This window comes from Ovis canadensis, chromosome 22, assembly GCF_042477335.2.
Source record: "Ovis canadensis isolate MfBH-ARS-UI-01 breed Bighorn chromosome 22, ARS-UI_OviCan_v2, whole genome shotgun sequence".
Lineage (NCBI taxonomy): Eukaryota > Metazoa > Chordata > Mammalia > Artiodactyla > Bovidae > Ovis > Ovis canadensis.
Window position 1 is genome coordinate 66,957,449 of NC_091266.1, and position 19,700 is coordinate 66,977,148.

The following is a 19,700-nucleotide window of genomic DNA, read 5'->3' on the forward strand; positions in this document are numbered from 1 at the left end:
CAACAACAAAAATATACAGATGGCCAATGAGCACACAAAAAATGTTCAACACTGTTAGTCACTGAAAGCCGTTACGTTGTGTCCTACTCTTTGCGACCTCATGAACGCCAGGCTTCCCTGTCTTTCCCTATCTCCTGGAGTTTAGTTAAACTCATGTCCACTGCGTTCGTGCTGCTGTCTGGCCGTCTCATCCCCGCTGCCCTCTCCCCTTCGGCCTGCAGGCTTTCTCAGCGTCAGTGTCTTTTCTGGTGCTGTGGCTTTCAGCATCAGGCAGCCAAAGTATTAGAGCTTCAGCTTCACCATCAGTTCTTCCAATGGATGTTTTCAGGGTTGATTTCCTTCAGGATCGACTGGTTTCATCTCCTCACTGTCCAAGGGACTCTCAAGAGCCTTCTCCAGCACCACAGTTCAAAAGCATCAGTTCTTTTACGTTCAGCCTTTTTTTACAGTCCAACTCGCACATCCGTACATGACTACTGAAAAACCATAGGTTTAACTATATACACCTTTGTCAGCAAAGTGATATCTCTGTTCTTGAATACACTGTTTAGGTTTGTCATAACTTTCCTTCCAAGAACCTTTTTACTTCCAAGCATCTTTTAATTTCATGGCTGCAGTCACTGTCCACAGTAATTTTGGAGCCCAAGAAAATGAAGTTTGTCACTGCTTCCACTTTTCCCCCTTCTATTTGCCATGAAGTGAGGGGACTGGATGCCATGATCTCAATTTTTTGAATGTTGAGTTTTATGTCAGCTTTTTCACTCTCCTCTTTCACTTTCATCAAGCAGCTCTTTGGTTCCTCTTTGCTTTCTGCCATAAGTGTGGTGTCATCTGCACATCTGATGTTATTTCTCCTGGCAATCCTGATTCTAGCCTGTGATTCATCCAGCCTGGCATTTTACATGATTTACTCTGCATATAAGTCAAACAATCAGAGTGACAATATACAGCCTTGTCTTACTCCTTTCCCAATTTTGAATCAGTCCGTTGTTCCATGTTCGGTTCTAACTATTTCTTCTTGACCTGCATACATGTTTCTCAAGAAACAGGTAAGGTAAAGGCTTTAGCATAGCTAACGAAGCAGAAGTAGATGTTTTTCTGGAATTCCCTTGCTTACCGTATGATCCAGCCAGTGTTGGCAATTTGATCTCTGGTTCCTCAGCCTCTTCAAAACCCAGCTGGTACATCTGGAAGTTCTCAGTTCATGTACTGCTGAAGCTTAACTTGAAGAATTTTGAGCATTACTTTACTAGCGTGTGAGATGAATGCAACTGTGTGGTAGTTTGAGCATTCTTTGGCATTGCCTTTCTTTAGGATTGGGATGAAAACTGACCTTTTCCAGTCCTGTGGCCACTGCTGAGTTTTCCAAATTTGCCGACATATTGAGTGCAGCACTTGAACAGCATCATCTTTTAGGAATTTAAGTAGCTCAATTCCATCACCTCCACTAGCTTTGTTCACAGTAATGCTTCCTAAGGCCCACTTGACTTCACACTCTAGTCTGTCTGGCTCTAGGTGAGTAACCACACCATCATAGTTATCTGGGAAATTAAGACTTAAAAAAAAAAAGTTCTTCTTGATCTCTTCTGCTTCCATTAGGTCCTTAATGTCTCTGTCCTTTATCCTGCCCATACTTGCATGAAATGTTTCCTTGATCTCTCCAATTTTCCTGAAGAGATCTCGTCTTTCCCATTCTTGTTTTCCTCTAAGTTTTTTTCATTGTCCTTTTAAGAAGGCCTTCTTATCTCTATTTGCTATTCTCTGGAACTCTGCATTCAATTGGGTATGTCTTTCCACTTCTCCCTTGCTTTCTGCTTCTCTTCTTTCCTCAGCTATTTGTAAGCCCTCCTCAGCCAGCCACTCTGCCTTCTTGCCTTCCTTGTTCTTTGCGATGGTTTTGGTCACCGCCTCCTGTACAGTGTTATGACCCTCTGTCCGTAGTTCTTCAGGCACTCTGTCTACCAGACCTAGTTCCTTGAATGTATTCATCACCTCCACTACATAATCACAAGGGATTTGATTTAGGTCATACCTGAATGGCCTAGTGGTTTTCTCTACTTTCTTCAATTTAAGCCTGAATTTTGCAATAAGGAGCTCCTGATCTGAGCCAGTCAGCTCCAGGTCTTGCTTTTCCTGACTGTATAAAGCTGTTCCAATCTTCAGCTGCAAAGAAAATAGTCTGATCTCAGTGCTGTCCATTTGGTGATGTTCATGTGTAGAGTTGTCTCTTGTGTTGTTGGAAGAGGTTGTTTGCTATGACCAGTGTGTTCTCTTGGCAAAACTCTTTTAACCTTTGCCCTGCTTCATTCTGTATTCCAAGGCCAAACTTGCCTGTGACTCCAGGTATCTCATCTTCCTACTTTTGCATTCTAATGCCCTATGATGAAAAGGACATCTTTTTTGGGGGGGTGGTGTGGTGGTGTGGTGTTAGAAGGTCTTGTAGGTCTTCACAGAACTGGTCAACTTCAGCTTCTGTGGCATCACTGGTTGGGCACAGACTTGGGTTACTGTGATACTGAATGTTTGCCTTGGGAATGAACTGAGATCATTCTGTCATTCTTGAGATTGCACCAAAGTACTGTATTTTGGAGTCTTTTGTTGACAATGAGGGCTATTCCTTTTCTTCTGAAGGATTCTTGCCCACAGTAGTAGATACAATGGGCAACTGAACTAAATTCATCCATTCCTGTCCCTTTAGTTCACTGATTCCTAAGATGTCGATATTCATTCTTGCCATCTCCTGCTTGACCACGTCCCACTTACCTTGATTCATGGATCAAATATTCTAGGTTCCTATACAATGCTGTTCTTCGCAGCACGGGATTTCACTTTCATCCCCAGACACATCCACAGCTGAGTGTTGTTTCATGTTGCCGTGGCTGCTTCATTCTTTCTGGAGCTGTTAGTAACTGTCCTCCACTCCTTCCCAGTAGCATATCGGACAACTTCTGACCTGAGGGGCTCATCTTCCGGTGTCGTATCTTTTTGCCCTTTTCATACTGTTCATGAGGTTCTCACAGCAAAAATAGTGGAGTGGTTTGCCATTTCCTCCTCCAGTGAACCATGTCTTGTGAGAACGCTCCACTGTGACCACCCATGTTAGGTTGGCATGGCATGGCTCACAGCTTTATGGAGTTACTCGAGCCCCTTCCCCATGACAAAGCTGTGATCTATGAAAGGGCACGATTCTATGCACAGTGAATGTCCAGAACGGGGGCACGATTCTGTGTGCAGTAACTGTCCAGAACGGGCGAAGCCATAGAGGCAGAGAGTAGGGTGGTGGTTGCCAGAAGCTGCAGAGGGGGTGGTGGGCACGCTAGAGGGCAGGTTTTTATGCAGTGATGACAGTGTTCTAACTCAGCGAGGTGATGCTGGCGCGACTCTGTCAATGTCTTGTAAACCAGCGAACTGTTCACCCTAAATGGGTGAAGTGTACGGCATGTGAATTATAATCATAGAATCTGTTTATGGAAATGAACAGCCTGATTAAGGTAAACCACAGATGTCACTGGGTAGTCACAGCCTCTGTTGTTATGGGTGGCCCTGGGGCATGAGACGAAGCCCGTGACTTTGTACGAGGCAGACTGAAGCGAGGTGTGTGTGTCAGAGCTGCTGCAGGTGGCCTGAGACCCAGCAGAACAGTCCCGCACCTGGCCACGGGCAGGAGCGCGGGGGCCAGTGGTGACAGAGCAGCTGCAGGCCAGAGGGTTGGCTGCAAGCATGAAGGCCTTGCCTCCCGCCACACCCCTACATCTCCCGGGGCCCAAGATGCTCCCGTCCGGGGAGTCGGAGTGCTGCCCTCGCTCCCTGGCCATGAAGTCAGTGTCGCAGCTCTGTAACTGCCTCTCCTCCCACCACCAGGCCTTCGGTCCAGACGCGGTCAGGTATGAGTGGGGTGAGGGCATTTTTACACCTTGGCCACGTAGTCCCTGCCTCCATGGTGCAGAGTCCTGCCAATCAACAAAAGGCTCCAAGAGGCTGAGCCAGAATTAAGTTTGAGCCCCCCAGACTCCTTCTGGCTGTTCCCACCCAGGGATGGTCAGGGCCGAATCTTGAATTTCTAAATAGGCCTAAGTAAGCCCTTGTCATCCTGACCTTTACTAGAGAAAGGCTGACTGGCAGAGAAGAGGGAGGAGGTGAGGAGGGCAGTGTGGAGAGATTCTGCTCTGACCATCCCTGGGTGGGAACAGCCAAAACAGGGTCTGGGACCATTCACCCTGCTGGGCTTCAGCTTAGCTGACCCTTGGGGGAACATCTCAGGAGGGAGCTCCGCTCGCCAGGCGGCAGAATGGGGGGTCAGTTTCCCCCTGCAGACAGGGACACCAGGGCCAGGGTGGGGGCACCCCACCCGGGCTGTTTCATTGGAATTGCAGGGTCACCTGGCCCGTTCCTCTTTAGTCACAGGATGTCAGGCTGAGCGGCAGGCCAGAGGTGCGGGCAGCGTTATGGGTTGGGCTCGGGCCCGGCGCTTTAGCCAGGAGGTGGCACCGCTGAGCCTGGGCCACCTCTGGGTTCCTGAGGTCACTGCCACCTCTAAAGGCACCAAGCTCGGCTCCCTTGCAGGCTTCGTGCTGAGCCTGCGCTGCAGGGACAAAAGAGGTGAGCCCCGCCCAGGACCAGCATGAAGGTGGCCCCCCACACTCACCTCGAGCGGGGCACTTCAACCGGGAGCTTTCCCTGTGGGACAAGCATGAGGTGTGCCTGGAGGGCACCAGCTGGCTCTCGTGGTCCCCACAGGGGAGTGGTGCGGCGATGCAGAGCGGCTTGGGGAGGTGGGGCTTGAGGAAGGAAGGGCACCGGGTGCTCGGCAGGGCGGGGTGGGGCGGGGTGTGGAGAGTCTTGAGTGAAGAGCCCTTGATGGCACACGTGCAGCAAACTCGCAGCAGACAAGTTATCGAGCCTCTCCAGAGCCGCCCTCTGCCCCTGCTGTCCGTCCCGCGGGCAGCAGGCTGTTACTGGCAGTCACGGCTTGATCTGTTTGGCAGCTTGTAAGACCAGCCACAGAAACTGTTCAGTATCAGGAGCCGGTCAGCCGCCTGCACACAGGGGCCCAGCTTTCAGAGCTGGCTGCCCGTCCACAGTGACAGCTCTCCTCAGTGCAGTCCAGCTGCTCAGCTGTGTCCCATTCTTTGCGACCCTATGGACTGCAGCATGGCAGGTTTCTCTGTTCATCACCAACTCCCAGAGCTTGCAAACTCATGTCCATTGAGTCAGTGCTGCCATCCAACCATCTCATCCTCTGTCGTCCCCTTCTCCTCCTGCCTTCAATCTTTCCCAGCATGAGGGGCTTTTCCAATGAGTTGGCTCTTCACATCGGGTGGCCAAAGTACTGGAGCTTCAGCTTCACGCCTCTCCTAGATAGTTCTTTTAAAGGGGGGCAAATGGCAACCCAATCCTATGGACTGAGGAGTCTGTCAGGCTACAGTCCGCAGTGTTGCAGAGTAGGACATAACATGGCTTATCAATTAGACAGCAGCAGTCACATCCCTTGTATGCACATCTCCCTGGAGGAAAGGACCACATTCAGTTCAGTTCAGTTGCTCAGTCGTGTCCGACTCTTTGCGACCCCATGAACCACAGCACACCAAGCCTCCCTGTCCATCACCAACTCCCGGAGTCCACCTAAACCATGTCCATTGAGTCGGTTACGGCATCCAACCATCTCATCCTCTGTCGTCCCCTTCTCCTCCTGCTCTCAATCTTTCCCAGCATCAGGGTCTTTTCAAATGAGTCAGTTCTTTGCATCAGGTGGCCAAAGTATTGGAGTTTCCACTTCAACATCAGTCCTTCCAATGAACACCCAGGACTGATCTCTCTTAGGATGGACTGGTTGGATCTCCTTGCAGTCCAAGGGACACTCAAGAGTCTTCTCCAACACCACAGTTCAAAAGCTTCAATTCTTCGGCACTCAGCTTTCTTTATAGTCCAACTCTCACATCCATACATGACCACTGGAGAAACCACAGCCTCGACTAGATGGACCTTTGTTGGCAAAGTAACGTCTCTGCTTTTTAATATGCTATGTAGGGTGGTCATAACTTTCCTTCCCAGGAGTAAGTGTCTTAATTTCATGGCTGCAGTCACCATCTGCAGTGATTTTGGAGCCCAGAAAAATAAAGTCAGCCACTGTTTCCACCATTTCCCTATCTATTTGCCATGAAGTGATGGGACCAGATGCCATGATCTTCGTTTTCTGAATGTTGAGCTTTAAGCCAACTGTTTTACTCTCTTCTTTCACTTTCATCAAGAGGCTTTTTAGTTCTTCTTCACTTTCTGCCATAAGGGTGGTGTCATCTGCATATCTGAGGTTATTGATATTTCTCCCGGCAATCTTGATTCTGGGAGCTTGTGCTTCCTCCAGCCCGGCGTTTCTCATGATGTACTCTGCATATAACTTAAATAAGCAGGGTGACAATATACAGCCTTGATGTACTCCTTTTCCTATATGGAACCAATCTGTTGTTCCATGTCCAGTTCTAACTGTTGCTTCCTGACCTGCAAACAGGTTTCTCAAGAGGCAGTTCAGGGTATTAATTATTATTATTATTAATACCAGAGGTGGTCTGGTATTCCCATCTCTTTCAGAATTTTCCACAGTTTATTGTGATCCACACAGTCAAAGGCTTTGGCATAGTCAATAAAGCAGAAATAGATGTTTTTCTGGAACTCTCTTGCTTCTTCCATGATCCAGCGGATGTTGGCAATTTGATCTCTGGTTCCTCTGCCTTTTCTAAAACCAGCTTGAACATCAGGAAGTTCACGGTTCACGTATTGCTGAAGCCTGGCTTGGAGAATTTTACTCTTTGGCTCCCATTATACGGCAGCAAGGCTTATACGCTCCAGGCAGGAGACTGAAGACCCTTCCCAGGGAGCCTGACCAACCCAAGAGGAAGGACTTAGAGACATGGATGATGGGGTTCCCCAACTAAAGCCCCTCCCAAGGAACACCCCAGAGTCAAGCTCATATTTGACAAGCCCCACTCACAAACAGCCATCTGGTCTATCGTTCCTGTCACCAGAAGACAAACATCACCTGGCAGCTCAGAAAGCCGAGAGAAACAGGAAGAAGGGCCCAAAGCACAGCGACTGAGCAGGACACAGCACTCACATCCCCAGTCTCCCGAGAAGATGGCGCACGGAGAGACCCTTCTGTTCTCCAGAAAGAAACATCTGCACAAGAAGAAAGGGCTCCTGGAAATGGACACTGTGGTAGCAGAAATGAAAGCCTCAAGTAGCACAGAAGCAGAGCAGTAAAGATGGGAAACAAGAGGACGTGTGAGCTTTCACGGTCCGGGCTCGACCTCTGACAGCCTAAATTAGGGACTTAGAAAGAGCTAAGAGCAGACCGGTAGGGAGTTTGCTCAGGGATGAGTCATCAACAGAAACGACTGGAAGTGATGACAGCATCTGCTAGGACTGAAGTACAGGACTCTCCAGATTGAGGCCCTCTGAGTGTGGGACACAATAAACACAACAGATAAAAACCAAGGGACATGGAAGCACCACACTGTGAAACTTCAGATCCGAATTCTTCTTAAAGTTTTTAGTTTTTTTGGCCACGAAGCACAGCATGTGGAATCTCAGTTCCCCAACCAGGGATTGAACCCGTGCACCTTGCACTGGACACTTTTTTGGAGTCTTTTTTGTTTAATTAACTGTTTTTGACTGTGCTGGGTCTTCGTTGCTGCACGAGGGCTTTTCCTAGTTGCAGCGAACAGGGTCTACTCTTCGTTACAGTGTGCGGGATTCTCAGGGTGGTAGGTCCTCTTCTTGCTGAGAACAGCTCTAGGGTGCCTGGGCTTCAGTAGCTGCAGCGCTGGGGCTCAGGAGAGGCCCACGCGCTTTGTGGCTCCATGGCATGGGAGATCTTCCCGGACCAGGGATCAAACTCATGTCCCCGGCATTGGCAGGCGGATTCTTCACCACTGGGCCACCAGGGATGTCTCCAGAACATCTTAAAAACTTCCAGGGAGGGAAACACCTCCATTGCTTGTAAAGGATTAGAAATTAGAATGGCATGGATTTCTTCACAGCACCCCTAGGAGGGAGGAGAAAGGGAGCAGTGCCTTCAGAGTCCGAAGGAAGAGGCTTCAGACCTAGAATTCTATGCCCAGGCAAACTACAGAGCAAGTGTGAGGGCAAAGTGAAGATATTTTCAGCTTTGCAATGTCCTTTAAAGAATGACCTCCCAGACACCTCTTCTGGGCTTCACTAAAACCGGAGAGTGGATGCAAGGAGAACAAGGCTATATTACTGAGGAGGGCAACACAGGGAGAGAGAAGGGGCGCCTGGAGATGGAGGAAGACGCCAGACCAAAGGACCACCTGCCCAGACTGGAGCTAACTTCCCTCCCGGCCCACCCCCACTCACGGCGGCACGGCGGGCAGCGGTGGGAGCCGCAGGGCCAGGGGTGGAAGGATGATGTGCTTACAGAGCAGCCCTATGGCCCTTGTAGCAGAAAGCAGGCGCTTTCTAATCGTTGCAAGGCTGTAGGGGGAGACTTGCCCGAACCAGAATAATTCTCCAGAAATGCCTGCAGGCTAGAACTTGTTTCCTGGGTCAGAGAGGCGGGCGGGGGCGGGGCGGGGCGGGGCTCGTGCTCCACTCGCTGTTTATCTTGCACTTTGTACTTCACGTGTGTTGTACCCTGTGCATGTAGACACGTAACTGTGGACACACTCACACCAGGGTCGTCGTCTCTCCCCATCCGCCCTGACGCCTCGGCACCGCGGTCCACGGGCTCTGGAGGTGAAGGCGCTCGCCCGCGCATCGGAGGCAGAAAAGAGGCTCCTCCTCCGCCTCCTGGCCGCCGTTCCCACGTCTCCTGAGGACCAGGACACGACCCGAACAGGCCAGTCGGCCGCCCCGATTCTCCCTCGGTGGGGACGCTCGCCCACATCGCCGGCACCGGTGGATAACACACCGACCCCTCCGCACTGGCCCTGGCACTCCCGGGCGGCCCTCCGCCACCTTCCCGCGCGGTGGGCCAGACCTTGCGTCCAAACCCACCGGGCGCGCGCGCAGCGGAGCCATGCCCACGCGGGGGGCGGGCCGGGCTGGAACTCCTTGCCCCACCTCGCCCCGCCCCTCGCCCTTTCACCTCTGGCCCCGCCCCTCGCCCTTTCACCTCTGGCCCCGCCCCTCGCCCCTTTCACCTCCCGCCCGGCCCCTCGCCCCCTTCTTCCTCCGGCCCCGCCCCTCGCCCCTTTCCTCCTCTGGCCCCGCCCCTCGCCCGTCCTCCTCCGGCTCTGCCACGCCCCTTGCCCCTCCCCGAATCCCCGCCCCTGCTCTGGTCTCTTCCCGGCTCCACGAACCTCCTAGCGGCGGGGACTCTCCGGAACCGCCCGGGACGGCGGCGATGCAGTCGGGTGGTCGTCAGGCGGAGGCCCCGGGCCGCGGCCCGCGGGTGCTGGTGGTGGGCGGCGGCATCGCGGGGCTGGGGGCGGCGCAGAGGCTCTGCCACCACCCGGCCTTCTCACACCTTCGGGTTCTGGAGGCCACGGCCCGCGCCGGTGGCCGCATCCGCTCGGAGCACAGCTTCGGTAACAGCCTTTCCCGGAACCCCTTCCCGGAGCCCCGCCGGTGCCTCCGGAGCCCTGCTCCTGGCTCGGCCTACGTCCAGGGTTAGGCGTCCCGGAACCCTTATGTGGTCCCTTGAGCGAATGCTCGCTCCGCCCCACGTAATTACCGAAGTTCACTGCTCCCCGAAACTCAGCTGCCCGCAGTGAGCAGGGTCGGCCGCTGCGGCGGAGGGGAACCCGTGACTACACAGTGGCCCTGGTTCTGACCGCCGCAGGTAGCCCCCCACACCACCACCCCTCGCCTCCAGGTTGCTCCTTGGTGCCTCTTCTGCCCCCAGGCCTTCCTCCAAGTATCCTTCCCAGGCAGGTGCAGGCCAGCACCCCCTCGGGGGGTGTTCCCCTAAGCCAGGTCTGACGGGTCCTGCAGCCAGAGCGTGTGGTCCTCTGGGACCTTGTGGGCCTCTGGCTGATTTTCAGAGCGTATCTGGGAAGGGCAGGGCTGCCGGTGGCAAGGGGAGGGACTCAGGGCGGGGGAACCTCAAGGTGGCCTCTCCTACTGCTCCCAGGTGGCGTGGTGGAGGTGGGCGCCCACTGGATCCATGGGCCCTCCGAGGGCAACCCCGTCTTCCGGCTGGCTGCCAAATACGGGCTGCTCGGGGAGAAGGCCCTGTCCGAGGAGAACCAGCTGATCGAGACTGGGGGTCACGTGGGCCTGCCGTCTGTGTCTTATGCCAGCTCTGGGGTGAGTGTGAGCCTTGAGCTGGTGGCAGAGATGGCCAGGCTGTTCCACGGTCTCATCGACCAGACCAGGGAGTTCCTGCAGGCGGCTGAGACCACCCCACCCAGTGTTGGGGAGTACCTCAAGGAGAAGATCCGCCAGCACATGGCCAGCTGGACAGAGGATGAGGAGACCAAGAAGCTCAAACTGGCCATCCTGAAGAACTTGTTCAATGTGGAGTGCTGTGTGAGCGGCACCCACAGCATGGACCTGGTGGCCCTCGCGCCTTTCGGGGAGTACACTGTGCTGCCCGGGCTGGACTGCACCTTTCCTGAGTATGTGTCTGCCCCTCCCACCCAGACGGGCCCCTCTGTGCTTCCCCAGGCCCTCTCCATGCACCCCCGGGGGTCCCTACCTGTACCTCAGGCCAAGCGTTGGGAGGCAGGGGATGGGTGAGAGGGACAGGGGCTCTTTGTCTTCCTGTGTTAGGGAGATTGGTCATTTATTTCCATAGTTTTGATCACTTATGAAAAAGAAAAGAATTCTTCTCAAGAAAAAGTGATTAAAAGAAGGAAATGCATCTTGTAATGCCTTGCTTCCCCCCAGGTTTAGGAGGCCTCCTGCCTGTAAGCACTGTGGGGGCTTGGACCTCAGAGATGGGCAGACAGGCCTGCTCTGTGTTGGGGTGGCTGTCCCCTCACGGGGCCCTCACGAGACCCTCCAGGACTGCCCTGTACAGGGAGGGCGCTATGACGGGGAAGATGCCCAGAATGGGAGCCCTGGGCCGGGTGAGGAGGGACCTGCTTGAAAACCTGGGGAGCTCTGCTTCTGTAATCCTCCCGTGAGACCCTCTCCCTTCCTGCCCTCCTCCCTGGCTGAGCTGGGACCAGAGCCCCCTGCAGCTCCCTGGTCTGGCGCCTGGTCCTGACCACGGGACACCTCTGTTTCCCCCAGGGGCTACCAAGGACTCACAGACTGCATCATGGCCTCCTTGCCCAAGGACGTGATGGTTTTTGACAAACCCGTAAAGACCATTCACTGGAATGGGTCCTTCCAGGAAGCTTCTGCTCCTGGGGAGACATTTCCTGTGCTGGTGGAATGTGAGGATGGAGACTGCTTCCCAGCCCATCACGTGGTCGTCACCGTGCCCTTAGGTAAAGCCTGCTGTTCTGGTCGGTTTCTCCAGTTCCCATTCAGGTGCCCCGGCCTCTGGCTTTCTCCAGCCTTATTCACTCCGGGGCACTCGTTGGCTGCTGAGCTCACGTTTTCATTCTGAGTTTGGGATAGAGCTACTCCACTGTGCTTTGTAGCAACTGTTCGCTTTGAAGTGAGGTTTCACAGGAAGAGAAAGGTCGGGGGGTGCTGCTCCTTTGGGAGGTAATTCACAGAAGGGTTGGGACGGCCTCCTGAGGCTCACCACACTGCTTTCTTAGCGAGGTGGAGAGGGCGGAGAGCCAGGTCTTCCGTTTCGGTCCCGGCGGCAGGCGAGGAAGGGGTTGTGAGCGTAACCCTGTTCAATCCCAGGCCTGACGCTTCAGATCTGGCAGTAGGAGCTGGCAGTCCGGTAAAAGGTGGAGATAACTGAAAGCGGGTTTGCCTGTGTATCTCATCTGCTTCTCTGGCAGCTTGGGAAATCTCTGCCCACCCCCTATATGACAGATGACAGCACAGAGAAGTCACTTAACTGCCCAAGTTCACAAAGCTAACGGGTGCCAGCATGGCTGGAAGGTGAAGGGCAGGAGTCTGGCCCGCCCCGCCCGCACCCATGGGCCACGGCTTCTCCTGTCCCCTCGGGGAGGGCTGGGCATAGATTGGCTTGCTCAGCACTGGCTCCTTCTCCCACGGGGGACTCTGCTGCACATTATTAGCAGTGTTCTGCTTCTCCTCCCTTTCCAAGTCAGCACACAGGTCTGCCATAGGCTCTGTTCTTTTACAGGGACGGCCTGGCTCATGCACAGTTGTGGTGTGGGCGCTGAGCCTGCTGCAGTCAGCGGGTGCAGCATTATGGCTGTGTCGTCACTGTCCACAGGGGGCCAGGCACCTGTCCCGTTTGTTCTTTATAGCTACGCCATATTTTCTCATGTGTAGGTACCATTAATTTGGAGAAGGAAATGGCAACCCACTCCAGTGTTCTTGCCTAGAGAATCCTGTGGACAGAGGAGCCTGGTGGGCTGCTGTCCATAGGGTCACACAGAGTCAGACACGACTGAAGCGGCTTAGCATGCATGCCTGCATTAGAGAAGGAAATGGCAGCCCACTCCAGTGTTCTTGCCTGGAGAATCCCAGGGGCGGGGGAGCCTGGTGGGCTGCCGTCTATGGGGTCGCACAGAGTCGGACACTGAAGCGACTTAGTAGCAGCAGCAGCAGCAGCAGCAGGTGCCGCTAATTATACTGTTTTGAACTGTGGTGTTGGAGAAGACTCTTGAGAGTCCCTTGGACTGCAAGGAGATCCAACCAGTCCATTCTGAAGGAGCTCAGCCCTGGGATTTCTTTGGAAGGAATGATGCTAAAGCTGAAGCTCCTTTACTTTGGCCACCTCATGCGAAGAGTTGACTCATTGGAAAAGACTCTGATGCTGGGAGGGATTGGGGGCAGGAGGAGAAGGGGACGACTGAGGATGAGATGGCTGGATGGCATCACTGACTCGATGGACGCGAGTCTGAGTGAACTCTGGGAGTTGGTGATGGACAGGGAGGCCTGGCATGCTGCGATTCATGGGGTCACAAAGAGTCGGACACGACTGAGTGAACTGAGCTGAAAGTTACTTTTCACGTGTCCTGTTGCACACAGCGTTGTACGCATGTGTGTTTGGGTACATGTGTGTGGGACTAAGGCCAGTCCTGCAGGACCTGGTGTGCTGAAGCTCTGCAGCGAAAGGCTGGCTGGGGAGGTGCCCTCCACCGCCCGCAGCGGTCACGGCCGAGCCTTGTTCCCTGTCAGATGGTTGGTCTTTTTCTCGTGAACTAGCGAGGTTGGCTTATGCTGAGAATGTTTCCTCTCCTTGTGGTCTGACTTCGGGCTAAATGCTGACCAGTTTCCCTGTGGCTTCTGGGTGAAGCCTGTGTATTTCACCATTCCTGCAAACTAACCCTGGGCAGCCTGAGAAGCAGCAGGCTCAGGCCTGTCCCGCAGAGCGGTCCAGGGCTGGGCCACCTCATCCCGCGTGGCCAGGCGTTCTCGGGGCCTGCCTGTCCCTCCGCTGAGCGCTGGCTGTTGGGGCCCCGGCCTGCAGGGCGCCTGCGTGGCTCCCCGACGCCTGCCTCTGACTCCTCTGACGGGCTCAGGGCCCATTCCTGTGGCTGTGATTCCCATTTAAGAGACTGACGTGGCGTAAGGTGCCCAATTTTGAATTTCAGGTTTTTTAAAGAAACATCTGGACACCTTTTTTGAGCCGCCACTGCCCACTGAGAAGGTGGAAGCGATCAGGAAAATAGGCTTTGGGACCAACAACAAAATCTTCCTGGAGTTTAAGGAGCCCTTCTGGGAGCCGGACTGCCAGCACATCCAGGTGGTGTGGGAGGACACGTCGCCCCTGGAGGATGCCGCCCCCGCACTGCACGACGCCTGGTTCAAGAAGCTTATTGGCTTTTGGGTCCTGCCTCCCTTCCAGTACGTGTTCTTTCCAGGTTTCTCTGAGGAGGCCTGGGTGTGAGCTCTCCGGGGTTCTGGCACTGTGTTGATTCTCCTTGAGGCGTTTCTGGAGGGTTTAAATGCGGGGGGACGCCAGGGGCACCCTAAAGTGGTGAGACAGACCCCCTGGGCCCACTCCCTGCAGGGACAGACAGAGGCCCACCGTGTGCAGCTCGTCGGCATCTCCTGGGACCTGGAATGTGCAGTGAATACTTGCAGTTGTTTTCCTCCTAAGAGACACTCTCTGCTCATTTGTGAGACGTGTTCGCTGAGGACCCAGGGGTGCTCACCCCAGCGGCCAAGCCAGGGTCCACATGGTACGCCCGGTTCCCTCCGGCCCATCGTGTGGGTTTTTTTTTTTTTTTCCTATGCAGGGTTTTATAAAGAGGAGTAGAAGGGTCAGGACTTGATACAGAGTCCCCGACTGTGCTAGGGACAGCTGTCCCCACCAGCCTTCAACGGTGGAGACAGCAGGAACCATCTTGGTGCCCTGAGCGTTCTGACCTTGCAGACCCCATGTTAAGGGGCCCGGGGCTTTGAGCCCACACTGGTGCAGCCACTGGCCACAGCACAGCCGGTCTGGGTGTGGCGGGCCTGGTCCAGCTCCACTTTCTCTCCAGCAGGGCCAGCCACGTGCTCTGTGGCTTCATCGCGGGGCTCGAGTCCGAGTTCATGGAGACACTGTCGGACGAGGATGTGCTCAGGTCTCTGACGAAGGTGCTCCGCAGGGTGACAGGTACTGACCGCAGGGGCCACGCTGCTGCCTCCCACCCGAGTGGCTGGTCTGTGACAGGGACCAAACCTCCCCGGGAGAGGAACTGGGTTCGGCCCTGGGTCTCTGGGGACAGTCCTTCCCATGTCAGCTGGTGCTGAGGGTTCTCCTTTCCGGGAGACTGAAATGGCTCTGCAAGCACTTCCCACTTCTCTTTTCTAAAAATCTGCCACCAAGATGGACGTGAATGTCCGCAATCAGAGCTTTACAGGCAAGACGCCGAGGCTCGGAAAGGCAGCGGAGCGTGTCAGGACGCTGCTTCAGGGGCCTCCTGAGGGGAGCCCTGCACTCACACCCCCTGGGCTTGGCTCCCCAGCAGTGGTCTCACTGTCAACTGCTTGGTCTTAACGGTGGGAGGCTCCTTGTGGATGGGTGGGTGGGCTGCTGGCTAACGTGAGCGTCTCTTGGCCCAGGGAACCCCCGGCTCCCCGCGCCCAGGAGTGTGCTGCGGTCCTGCTGGCATAGCGCCCCGTACACCCGGGGCTCCTACAGCTATGTGGCTGTGGGCAGCTCTGGGGACGACATGGACCGGCTGGCCCAGCCCCTCCCTTCAGACGGCAAGGGGGCACAGGTAGGAGGAAGCCGTCGGGCGAGGGCACCGGGGTCCCACAGAGGGCCTGGGGACAGGACAGGCCCCGCGAAGCCTGGGGCTGCTGCTGCAGTCAGCGGGCCAGGACCCTGCGACTCAGAGTCCACTTTCTTCTTGAAACGTGTTATTTTAATCAGAATTATACATACCTGTGGCTTGAAATGTCAGATCATTCTATAGAGATGGCTAACAGAATAAAAACAAAATACAGCCTTCTGGTGGGGGCACACTGCTGACCCTTCCCAGGCTGTGCTTCAGGCTGGTTCTGATCGCTAAATACCACATTAAGCTGCTGCCTTGTTAGAGCAGTTTTTTAGAATGGAAGTTTAGTCGCTTCACGATGTTGTGTTAGTTTCAAGCGTCCAGCGAAGTGATTCAGCCATGTGCGTGCATGTCCCCTCCCTCAGACTCTTTCCCATTATGGTTCTGCTGCTGTTTACAAAGGGGCTTCCCTGGTGGCTCAGTGGTAAAGAACCTGCCTGCAGTGCAGGAGACGCGGGTCCAGTCCCTGGGTCAGGAAGACCGCCTGGACAAGGACATAGCTACGCACTCCAGTATTCCTGCCTGGAGAATCCCATGGACAGAGGAGCCTGGTGGGTTACAGTCCATGGGGTCACAAAGAGTCAGACAGAACTGAGTGACTAACACTTTCAGTTTTTACAAAGCACTGAATTGTGGAAAACTTTCAAAGCCATAAAGGTTGGCGGAACCTTTGGGTTCCTGTCTCCAGCTTCACACCTGTCTGCCCCTGGCGTCTCCCTGCTCTCCTAACTCCCTTGCTGGTGAGCACGTCCCACAGGCAAGGCTTTATTTGCGGGTGTTCCAGGGTGCATCTCTAAAGACCGAGGTCATGTCTTAAAACGCCCAGCTACAGCACTGTCATCACCCTCAGCATTCACATGCCACCCAGCACTCTCTGTTCAGTTCCCACGTGCCTCCCCTTCCCACGGCTGCCTGATGCAGAGATCTGGCTCACTGGGAAAGACCCTGATGCTGGGAGGGATTGGGGGCAGGAGAAGGGGCCGACAGGATGGGATGGCTGGATGGCATCACCCACTTGATGGACATGGATTTGGGTGGACTCCGGGAGTTGGTGATGGACAGGGAGGCCTGGCGTGCTGTGGTTCATGGGGTTGCAAAGAATCGGACACGACTGAGCGACTGAACTGACTGACTCCCTCCCATGCCTCACAGCATGTGGGATCTTAGTTCCCAGACCAGGAATGGAACCCGGGCCCCCTGCATTGGAAGCACAGTCCTAACCACTCTACCGCCAGGGAAGTCCTTCTAAGTGCTTCCTGATGCTTCACTTTCAGGAATTGCTGATGGGATTCTGGCCACAGCACATAAAGTTCTCGCTTTCTTCCGTGCCTCTGCGCACCCAGCCCTCAGGCCTCTCCCCACCCTCCCAGGCATGATGACGTGGTTTTGTTACGAGCTGTCTGCACACACCTTGTTCGCTGCGGGCACTGTCCACACCTGAGCTGCAAGGGTGCCTTCTTTTTCGTGGTGGAAGCCCACTTCCCTGGGCTGCTAAATTCTGTAGGTGGGCATGGTGGGATGCCCATGATGTCCAGGGCCTCAGCTGGGGGTGATTCAGGGCTGGATTGGGTCACTCGAGGCTGCTTCTCTCTCACATCTGCCCCGAGCACAGCTGGCATGTTGGCCGGAGGGCCTGCCCGAGGCCTCGCCGAGCGGCTTGGGCTTCCTCACCGCGTGGCGGCCTTGGTGTGGTCATGCTGCCCTGTGGTTGTGCAGGGCGTCCGCGAGGGCCTTCTGTGAGGGCAGCTGCCTTGCTCCAGTGAAGCCTCAGAGCCCAGCCGTGCTGCCCTCCGGAGTGTATTCAGTCATCTGGGATTCTCCTGAACTATATCATCAGGATTTTTCCCCCCTTTTTCTTTTTCTGGATTTCTAGTTGGATGGTGTACTTCTGAGCTGGCCCTAGAATTTTCTCATCTTTTCCCTGCTAATTTCCCTCTCTAGTGTTTTGCTCTGTGTTTTGGGCGATGTTCAGATTCTCTCCAGAACCGCCTGATGGGTCTTCCACTCTGAGACTGTGCTGGATTCCGGGTGTGCTGGCTCCAAGGGGTCCTCACTGTTGCTGCTCCTTCCCGCGGCAGTGGCCGGGTGCCGGTCCTTGTTGCCCAACTGCATCAGGGTGCTGGGTTAAGGCAGCAGCAAGGCACCACATTTGCCATCGCTTCTGCAGCCCAGGCGACAGGTGTGGGGCTGGCGGCTGAGGCCTGGCACCCAGCTGACCACCCCCTTCTTTCCAGCTCCAGGTGCTGTTTGCAGGAGAAGCCACACACCGGGCGTTTTACTCCACCACGCACGGGGCTCTGCTGTCTGGCTGGAGGGAGGCTGACCGGCTCGTGAAGCTGTGGGACCCCCAGGCCCAGTGGCCCGAGCCCAGGCTCTGAGCTCCCAGTGCTGGGGTGCGGGAGGCTGGCCCTACCCTGTCCTGTGACGGACGAGGTTCAGGCGGGCTTGGGATGTGGACACCCGGGGTCAGCTCCCTCATTTCTCAAGCTGCTGGATCCCGGGCAGGGCTGAGCCTGAGCTGAGCGCAGTCTTCCTGGAGGAGGGAGACGTGGGATGCTGCTGCTGCCGCCGTCGGTGGCACATAAAAATGTGTGAAACAGCCTGTGTCGAGTCATACTTACGCCTCCGAGTTGCAGCCTGGGCCGTCTGTTCTCGTCTTGCCCCGGCCCTGGTCACTGCAGGGCTCTGTGCCCCCAGCACGTGACCCGCCCCGGACACCTGGGACCCTGGCTGTGCTCCCCAGTCCCCGCGTTCTCACTGCAGTGGCAGCGGAGCTGGCAGGCCTCCCCGGTGTGAGTCCACAGACCCTTCACCAGGCACCGGCTGCCCTGTGGGCCAGGTGAGGGCCAGCAAGTGGGAGATGGGAGTTCACCGGGGATGGGGCACCCTGTTCTGATCTGCTGGCCCAGGGTTTTCTGGAGGAAGCGAACAGTGAGGCCTGAAGGGTACAGAGGAACAGGGTGCCCTGGGAAGTGCTGGCATAAATGTGGGGAGCCCTTGGGGGGCCTGGTGGTGTGCTCAGCTGCCCCCATCTCATTTCACTGCATCCTCGAAGTGTCCCAGGGAAGCGGCTGCGTGGCCCCCATCTCACAGCCAAGGAAAGGTCAGAGGCCTCGGGTGGGGTTGGCAGTGGCGTCTCACAGCTGCCATAGCAGAGTGTGGGCATCTTTCCAGGACTGTCCCCGGAGGCCGTGCAGCTGGAGGCTGGCCTGCAGAGGGCAGCAGGGAGCTGCAGAGGCTGGGACTCCACCTAGCAAGTCTGGGGCCCCCTGGCCTGGTGCCCGCCTCGAGGTCAGTGGCTCCTGATCCTCCTGGGACCTCGGGCTGCATGGTGTGCCCTGCTTCCCGCTTCCTGGAGGAGTGTGTGCATGCCCGAAGAGCTGCCACTGGGCTCCTTTCCAGCCCCAAGTGGCCAGACTGCCAGCTGTGGTGCTGGCCATGCCCTCAGCCCAGCACCTTCTCAGCACCTCCTCGTCTTAGGTCAAACCGCCCTCCCGGGGATCTCTGCCCCCAAAGGTCTGTCTGTGTATCCGCTCCCTTGTGTCCCTGGAGCTGCTTTGCTTGGGGCACCTGCCAGTAAGACAGCTGAAGAGAAATCCGGGATTTGGCAGGTTTTATTTTAGTTCTTTGGTCCTAGCGCTGTGGAAGGGCAGCGTTTGTCAGGCACACAGCTCTCTGTTGCCTCAGCTTTTGTGAGTCCGCGTGCAGGCCTGAGGCCGTCTGGGTGGGGAAAGCAGCTCAGTGAGGAAGGTCTGGGAGGTTGCGCAGGAGGCCCAGGTGGTCTCACTCAGCCACGGGAGGGCCTATCTCAGCCCTAGGAACAGCTCGCCCTGAGTATTAGGCTTAGGGCCATCCAGATGACAGTAATGGTATCTTTGAGCTGAGAATCTGAGCATCTTTGGAGTTTTAGGAGCTTGTTTAAAGAATCCCATTAGCTTCACACTCTTACAACACAGCACAGTGAGCAGCAGCCCAGGCTTCTGATTTAAAGGTAAAATCTGGGGACTTCCCTGTGGCCTAGTGTTTAAGATTCTGGGTTTTCACCGCCTTGGTCTGGGTTCAATCCTTGGTTACAAAATAGCTCCTGCAAGCCCTGCAGCACAGCAAAAAAAGACAGAAAAAAAAAGCTAAAATCTGACTATACTTACACCGAATATTGCTGCAATGAAGAGAATTTCAGGCTTATTGTGTTCAAGAGATTTAATGTGGAAAACTCAGCAGCGGCCACAGGACTGGAAAAGGTCAGTGTTCATTCCAATCCCAAAGAAAGGCAATGCCAAAGAATGCTCAAACTACCGCACAGTTGCACTCATCTCACATGCTAGTAAAGTAATGATCAAAATTCTCCAAGCCAGGCTTCAGCAATACACGAACCGTGAACTTCCTGACGTTCAAGCTGGTTTTAGAAAAGGCAGAGGAACCAGAGAT

General features: G+C 55.2%; 1 protein-coding gene across 12 annotated transcripts; it reads left to right on the top strand.

The window, feature by feature from the left end:
* Positions 1-7,531: 7,531 nt before the first annotated feature.
* PAOX (polyamine oxidase) lies at positions 7,532-17,874 on the top strand. Of its 12 annotated transcripts, none has more exons than XR_011252096.1 (9): positions 7,532-9,542; positions 10,088-10,574; positions 11,194-11,393; positions 13,596-13,848; positions 14,015-14,186; positions 14,490-14,605; positions 15,055-15,212; positions 15,675-15,823; positions 17,507-17,874. XR_011252096.1 is itself a non-coding variant. In XM_069567396.1 (8 exons), the coding sequence occupies exons 1-8, from the start codon at positions 9,032-9,034 to the stop codon at positions 17,604-17,606; spliced, it is 1,974 nt and encodes a 657-aa protein (XP_069423497.1). In that variant the 5' UTR covers positions 7,532-9,031; the 3' UTR covers positions 17,607-17,874. The 12 variants fall into 12 exon arrangements, 8 of the variants coding, with proteins under 8 accessions (XP_069423497.1, XP_069423499.1, XP_069423500.1 ...); XR_011252097.1 differs by having other exon boundaries at positions 14,493-14,605; XR_011252094.1 differs by lacking the exon at positions 15,675-15,823.
* Positions 17,875-19,700: the final 1,826 nt, after the last annotated feature.